The sequence below is a fragment of the Dipodomys spectabilis genome, unplaced genomic scaffold, assembly GCF_019054845.1.
Source record: "Dipodomys spectabilis isolate Male_0828 unplaced genomic scaffold, ASM1905484v1 ptg000004l, whole genome shotgun sequence".
Taxonomy (NCBI): Eukaryota; Metazoa; Chordata; class Mammalia; order Rodentia; family Heteromyidae; genus Dipodomys; species Dipodomys spectabilis.
Window position 1 is genome coordinate 8,634,576 of NW_024870681.1, and position 8,085 is coordinate 8,642,660.

At 44.8% G+C, this 8,085-nt stretch overlaps 1 protein-coding gene across 1 annotated transcript in view; it reads right to left on the reverse strand.

Annotated features, from left to right (window-relative positions):
* Appbp2 (amyloid beta precursor protein binding protein 2) overlaps window positions 1–7,741 on the reverse strand; it is a 63,390-nt gene extending 55,649 nt beyond the window's left edge. Inside the window, exon 1 of the mRNA XM_042691297.1 lies at window positions 7,238–7,741. Coding sequence (XP_042547231.1) covers window positions 7,238–7,375 — 138 coding nt within the window. The 5' untranslated portion in view covers window positions 7,376–7,741. The remainder of the gene's footprint in view (window positions 1–7,237) is intronic.
* Window positions 7,742–8,085: the final 344 nt, after the last annotated feature.

An 8,085-nucleotide genomic window follows, 5' to 3' on the forward strand; every position in this document is an offset into this window, starting at 1 on the left:
ATCATCAGACTCAAAACCATGAAACATTAGAAATGTATTGAGAGAAATATTAGAAAGTAATGGCATGTACAAGAACTTTCTTAGTAAAGTTCCAAGAGCTCAGCAAATCAGAAAGAGAATCGACAAATGAGATTACATCAAATGATGAAGTTTCTGCACAGACAAAAAGAAAAAAGAATAACGTGTCATTTGTGAGGAAATGGATGGACCTAGAAAAAATTTTCTTTTTTTGTTGGTCATGAGCTTGAATTTTAAGTTCACATTAGCTTGCTTCCCAACTTTTTTTTATAATAAAATGCCCCAGTGCTACGATTTTTAAGAATTATTCAGCATGAGCCGGGCGCCGGTGGCTCACGCATGTAATCCTAGCTACTCAGGAGGCTGAGATCTGAGGATCGCGATTCAAAGCCAGCCCGGGCAGGAAAGTGCGTGAGACTCTTATCTCCAATAAACCGCTAGCTCAAGCAGTAGAGCGCTCGAGCTGAAGAGCACAAAGACAGCGCCCAAGCCCAGAGTTCAAGCCCCACAACAACAACAACAACAACAAAAAAAAAAAATTCAGCATGGCTTTTTTTTCTTGCATTTATTTTTCACATTTAGATCAGCAATACATCTGAAGTGACTTTAGTATAGAATATGAGGTAAGACCAAGATATTTTTTTCCCTCATATAGACACCTAACTGACCAACACCATTTATTTAACTTTCCTTGCTCCAATGTTCTGTTGTAACACTTGACAGTTTACCTATCAGTCTTTTTCTGGGCTGCTTTGTTCCATTAATCTATTTGCCTTTTCAGTGTGCCAATACTGTATTATCTTAATATTGCTAGGTATTCAGCAATAGAAATTCTGGATTTTTTTTCTTCCTCATGATTGCTTTGGTCTGATACATTTTGGTTGTGCATCCTTTTAATGGTTATTATCCAACCATTCCTATTTTCTCTTATTGCCTGTTTTATAAATGGGCTGCCTATTAAGGCCTTCTGGATACGAGTTGGTTGCCTTATCTGATGATTTACATTAGATCTTTCTTTATTATAAAGCTTGTCTTTTATCTGCTAAAGTCATTTGCACTGTCCTCATAAAATGTGGTTTTCCTCCTTTTTTTTTTTGCCAGTCCTGGGACTTGAACTCTGGGCCTCAGCACTGCCCCTGCACTTCTTTTGCTCAAGGCTAACACTCTACCCCTTGAGCCACAAAGCGCTTTTGGCTTTTTTTATGTGGTACTGAGGAATCAATTCCAGGGTTTCATGCATGCTAGGCAAGCACTCTACCACTAAGCCACATTCCCAGCACACTGACCTATTAATATTTTTTGAAAGTTTAGCAAGGATTTATTTTGGTTTAACAGTGTTAAAGTAGAGAGAAATAGAAAAAAAAAATAGAAATATTTCCTGCTCCCCATGCAGGAAATGGGAATTACAGACTCATCACTAATAACTTATTCTACAAATTTTAGGATCTCAATAATCATATTTACATATTAAATTTATTCATTTTATTTTGTTATATGGTATGATGTTTCACAAAACAAAACAGTTATTCAAAGCATTTAAAAATATTTCCTGCCAGGCGCCAGAGGCTCACACCTGTAAGCCTAGCTACTCAGGAGGCTGAGATCTGAGGATCACAGTTCAAAGCCAGCCCAGAAAGGAAAATCCATGACTTTTTTTTTTTTTGTCATGGGACTTGAACTCTGGGCCTGGGCACTGTCCCTGAGCTCTTTAGCTCAAGGCAAGTGCTCTACCAATTGAGCCACAACACCATTTGAGTCACAGTACACTTCTGGTTTTCTGGTGGTTAACTGGAGATAAGAGTCTCAAGGACTTTCCTGTCCCTGGTCTGGCTTCGAACTGAAATCCTCAGATCTCAGCCTCCTGAGTAGCTAGGATTACATGCGTGAGCCACAGCACCCAGTGCCACAGTAGACTCTTATCTCTAATAAATCACCAGAAAACCTGAAGTGGAACTGGTAGAGTGCTAGCCTTGAGTTGAAGAGGTGAGGGATATAAACCATGATCCATCAATATAGATTAGATAGATAGATAGATAGAGAGATAGAGAGAGAGAGAGAGAGAGAGAGAGAGAGAGAGAGACAGATAAATTTCCCCACTGATTTGAAATTTAACATTGTCCCATAACTTTGTAATAAAATGCTAAATATGCTTTGGCTTCTTCCTAGACTAACTTCTGGTGTTTTGGTGGGGGTTTTTTGTTTGCTTGTTTTTGGGGTTTTTTTTGGGTCTGGTCGTGGGGCCTGATCTCTGGGCCTGGGCACTGTCCCTCAGCTCTTCAGCTCAAGGCCAGTGCTCTACCACTTGAGCCACAGCACCACTTCGGCTTTTTTCTTTTTGCTTATGTGGTGCTGAGGAATCGAATCCAGGGCCTCAGGCATGGAAGGCAAGCACTCTACCACTGAGCCAACTTCCCAGCCCTTTTTTTTTTTTTTTTTTTTGCCAGTCATGGGGCTTGAATTCAGGGCCTGGGCACTATCCCTGAGCTTCTCTTTGCTCAAGGCTAGCACTCTATCACTTGAGTCACAGCACCACTTCCAGCTTTTTCTGTGAATCTGGTACTGAGGAATCGAACCCAGGGCTTCATGCATGCTAGGCAAGCACTCTACCAATAAGCCACATTCCCAGCCCCCTGTCTATTCTTTAACACAGTTTTAGTCAGGTAACCTTCTCATGTACCTCAGTAGCCATTTACAACTTTCCTACAAAAATATACCATTCGAACTTCCTTACCCTCAGCAGACCACCTCCTCATTTATGGTAACTATTCCTTACAAGCCTCAGAGAAAGAAGCACTCTTTTCCCAACTCTAATTTAGAACAAATACTTTATGTACAGTAAAGAAGACAAAAGGGGGAAAGACTTGTTAATTGTTTCTGCTCAGTCTCTGCTCCATAATTAATTTCTACCCTAACTGGTATATTTAACCTCTCACTCTGTTTCTGACATTTGGCTAAAAAATATATTCCAGCTGGCACTGTGGCTCAAGTGGTAGAGCTCTCACCTTGAGCTGAAGAGATGAGGGACAGCGCCCAGGCCCAGAGTTCAAGCTCTGCGACCGACCCCCCCCTCCCCCAAAAAAAGGAGGCCATTGGAATATATATGTTGGGGGAGGACGAGGGGGTGCCGGTCATGGGGCTTGAACTCAGGATGCAGGTGCTGTCCCTGAACTCTTTTGGTAACTCTGAGTCACTGCGCCACTTCCGGGTTTTCTGGTGGTTAATTGGAGATGAGAGTCTCACTGACTTTCCTGCCTGGACTGGCTTCAAACCATGATCCTCAGACTTCACCCTCCTGAGTAGCTAGGATTACAGGCATGAGCTGCCTGCACTCGGCCACTTCATATTCATTTTACATTCTACTCAACAACTTATCTCTCCTATCCTCCTTAAGGAGCAGTCAACATTCCTATTTTACCTCATTCATCCCACAGCTCTCTCCTAAAGGTACTGATCAAAACTAATACGGTAATACTAGATTATACCAACCAAGAAGTTTGGGAAACCTTGATTACAAAAATAACTACAATTTTGTCCATAACCATGTGCGGAAATTAGTACTAGCAGAGAGATCTGATAGTTTCTCTTTAAAGTGGAGAAAATTGGAAACAAGAAGTACATGCCAGGCGCCGGTAGCTTATGCTTGTAATCCTAGCTACTCAGGAGGCTGAGATCTGAGGGTCTTGGTTCAAAGCCAGCCTGGCCAGGAAAGTCTCTGAGACTCTCATCTCCAATAAACCACCAGAAAACTTGAAGTGGCGTTGTAGCTCAAGTGGTAGAGCAATAGCCTTGAGCTGTAGAGCTGAAGGACAGCGCTCAGGCCCAGAGTTCAAGGTCCACGACTGACAAGAAAAAAAAAAAAAAAAAGAAAGAAACAGTACATATCCTAAAATTTTTACAAGTTGGGGAGAGGATGAGTATCTATATATGTAAATTTAAAGTACCTTAAAAAGCACCTATTAGTATGAGCTGGTATAGTATTTAAAATTTTTCCTTCTTGTATTTCTGTAAACAGGAGTCCTGTCTAGCACTATGGCTTATGCCTGCAATGCTGCTGTCCAGGAGGCTGAAGTTGGAGGATCTATGTTCCAGGATAGTGGAGCAGAAAAATCCACTATACCCTATCTCCAAAATAGCCAGCCAAAAGCAGAGCTGGAGGTGAGTCTAGAGGTAAAGAGCAGTGGCAGAGCAAGGAAGCTAAGCAAGAAGCAAGGCCATGAGTTCTAAACCCCAGTACCACAAAGAGAGAGAGAGAGAAAGAGACAGAGACAGAGAAGTATCAAGATTCATTGACATGGACTGGGAAGGTGGCTCAGTGGTAGAGCGCTTGCCTTGCATGCCTGAGGCCCTGGGTTCGATTCCTCAGTAACACATAAGCAGAAAAAAAAAAAAAAGCCAGAAGTGACACTGTGGCTCAAGTGGTAGAGTGAGAGCCTTGAGCTAAAGAGCTGAGGTACCCACGACCGGACCCCCAAAAAAAAAGATTCATTGACTTAGCCGGGTGCTGGTGGTTCATGCCTGTAATCTAGCTACTCAGGAAACTGAGATCTGAGGATCACGGTTCAAAGCCAGACCAGCCAGGAAACTCCCTGAGACTCTTTTTTCTTTTGGGGTCCGGTCATGGGGCCTGAACTCTGGGCCTGGGCACTGTCCCTCAGCTCTTCAGCTCAAGGCTAGCACGCTACCACTTGAGTCATAGCACCACTTCCAGCTTTTTTTTTTCCTGCTTATGTGATGCTGAGGAATCGAACCCAGGGCCTCATGCATGCAAGGCAAGCGCTCTACCACTGAGCCACCTTCTCAGCCCCCTCCCTGAGACTCTCATCTCCAATAAACCACCAAAAAACCGGAGGTGGCGCTGTGCCTCAAGTGGTAGAGCCCTTGCCTTGAGCTGAGGGACTGTGCCCAAGCCCAGAGTTCAAGCCCCACTATGGACCAAAAAAAAAAAACAGAAACAGAAACAAAAGATTCACTGATTTTTACCCTATTTCTACAGGAGCTAAAAGAACAGTTCTAGGTCTGATGCCTTGGCTCATGCATATAATCCTAGCTATTCAAGAGGCTGAGATCTGAGATCTGAGATCACAATTCAAAGCCAATCAGGTGGTAAAGTATGTGAGACTCTTACCTCCAATTATACCCCCCCCCCCAATGTGGTCGGTAGAGCTTTAGCCTTGAACAAAAAAAAGCTCAGAGACAGCACCCAGACTCTGAGTTCAAGTCCCAGAACCAAAAAAAGTTTTATAATATTTTTCAATACAATAATTTGCTACTGCAAAATACAAAATCTGTCTGAGCAAAAGGCACTTCGAAATATGAGGTTTGAAACTTGAACTAAATTCCTTAACGTCCTTGTCTATAAAAATAGATGAATTCATATTTTAACTGTAAGGCTTGATCAAGATAACAACACTGTTCAGGGCACAGATCAAATACCTTCCTTCATCTTAGCACAGTGCCATACTTACAATAGGTGTAAAGCTATTAAGGAGTAAAAAGCACCAAAAAGAAGCAATATTAAAATTCTGAATATGCGAGACAGAAAATGTGACAAAAGCACTATCTGTTCAGACTCCCTAATAATAACCTTCGAAGGAAGACCTTCAATTAGATGTGGAAATTACTAAAAGATACTCAAGTATTGTGAGGGAATTCAAGTAGTAAAGGTACTATTAAATTACCAGTGCTTTCCTCTAAAAACTGTACAAGTTCACACATGATTTAATGAAATTTACAGAAATAGCACATACAAAGTTGCAATTTCCCAGGTTGAGAAAGGAAAATTTAATTTGCCCTTGGGGAGGAAAGCATCTTACTGCAAAAAATTTCCTTAGCTACACACAATGTATCAAAGAGATCTGGAAAGAATGGAAAATTTCCTCTAAATCCACAAATAATACTATGCATAACCAAAATAAATCTCCACATATTTAGGGGAAAAATAATTGCAATAACAGGATTGGTGCAAAGCAGCTGGGTTTAGAATGCACCACGACAGTTGCAAATCCTGAAAAAAATATTCTGAGGTTGGAGAAAGCAGGCAATCTTCCCAGTAAAACAACTGCCGTAAAACACTAGACATACAGAAGGACATACACATCTGTTAAATATCGACTTACACTGTTCCAGCCAACTTACAAACCAAGAGGAAGTGTTTAAGACCAAAAAAAAAAATCCTCTTCTACTTCAGGTCACATTTTGCAAGGGTGGCTACTGCAAACTGGAGTGATCCATGCTGATTCAAGTCAAGAACAGAATAATAAATCCAGTGTTCAAATTCAAATGTGGAGGAGAGGAAAAGGGAGGTTTCCAAGTCCATAAAATTCTCCTCCCTCTCAAAACACTGCAAAATTGTCCACCTCTAAGGACACTTACCCTTGAAACTCCTTGGAGAGTGGTATGGAGACTTTCTGTTCACATTTTTTTTTTTTGAGGGAGGGGGGATGGAGGGAAGCGATTCAGGAATGCGGCAAGATTGCAACTTTCAAACACATGTATACAATTTAAATTTTCTGTTGTTTTTTTTTTAAGAAAATACCACCTCTTTTCAGTCGACTAACACTCATTAATTTAAAAAAAACCAACTTAACACCAAGTATAAATAACAACAACAACAAAAATCAAAGCTTTCAAGAATATGCAAATAAACCACACGGACTATTTCCCAAAAAAAGAAAAAGAAAATCTCTAACTCTCCTGAGATTTGGGAAGAGAATAAGAAATGAAAGCAGGGGAAAGGGGGGTGGGGGTGGAATCAGCGAGATGGGAAAGGGGAGGGAGGAAGACTACAAGCAAAAAAAAAAAAAAAAAGTCCAGCTGATAATTGGGAAGAGAAGGCGGAAAACAGCCCTAAGATAACACAGCAGAGAAGGACTGGGTGGGACAGGGGCGCCATGGAGGAGTTTCCCCGCAAAAGGCCTACCCAAGGCCGGGGGGGGGGGGGGGGGGGGGGAGGGGGGAGGAAGGCACCGAGTAGCAGGGGGACGCCAAAAGGAGGCAAGGCTCATCAGGAAGAAATGTCCAGGCCTCAAAGCTTAGGAGCCGGGGGAATCTGGCGAGTTGAGTGATACTGGCCAGGGCAGCAGGCGCGTCCGAGGCGGGCTGCTCTTGCTACGGGGGTGAGGGGTTAACTGCGGGGGGGGGGGGGGTTCGCCGACGTGGAAGGGGGTGCGGCCCCGCGGGGCTGCGGCCGGGGCGCAGCGAGCAGGCCCACGGCCCGTACCTTGTAGTAAACATCGAACTGGATGTTCTCCGGCAAGGAGCGGATGTCTCGGCGGGAGCGGATGTAGTTGTCCACGACCGCGGAGATGGCGGTGTTGTAGAGAGTCTCTGGGATCCACTCTAGTTCTACGGCCGCCATCTTCCTTCCCTCCTCCTCCTCCGCCTCCTCCGCCTCCGCCTCTCGAAGGCCCCCGCCTCCCTCCGTAGCGAACCCCTCTGCGGCCCCGGAGGATTCGGAGGGGCGGCGGCGGCGGCGGCGGCCACGCGGACACCCGGCTGAAGGGCAGGGCCGCCCCTGCTGCTCTCGGAGCGAGGAAGAAGACGACCGAGGAAGCGGACCAAGGGCCTGGTGTAAAAGAGCGGGACGGGACCGGGCAGACAGCCGAGCCGAGCCGGGCAGAGCGGAGTCGAGACGAGCTAAGGCCGAGGCGAGCGGGGGCCGAGCCAAGCCTCACATTCCGGGTTTGAGAAGAACCCGGGCTCCGTCCCAGCGCTGAGCACTGCAGGGGCGGGGCTGCGTGTGCGGCGTCATGACGTCAGCCACGCCGACGCGCTGCTGGAGGGAAGGAATGCGGGATGGGAGGGGTGGGGGTGGAAAACGTGGGTGGAGGGAGCGAGCGGGATCCCGCCCACCCGCAGCCTGTTCTATGCAGGGCGAGGGAGACTTTGCACTGGAAGAAGTTCTTACGTACGTGTGTGTGTGTGTGTGTTCAGTGAGTCTGCATCGGGAGTTTTCAGGTAAAAAAATAAAACTGGGGGCCCTCTCCCCGCAGAATGCATAGTTTAGCCATACAGTAAAAATTAGGCATTCACAATTATTAAATTACTCCTTCAATCAACTTTACACAT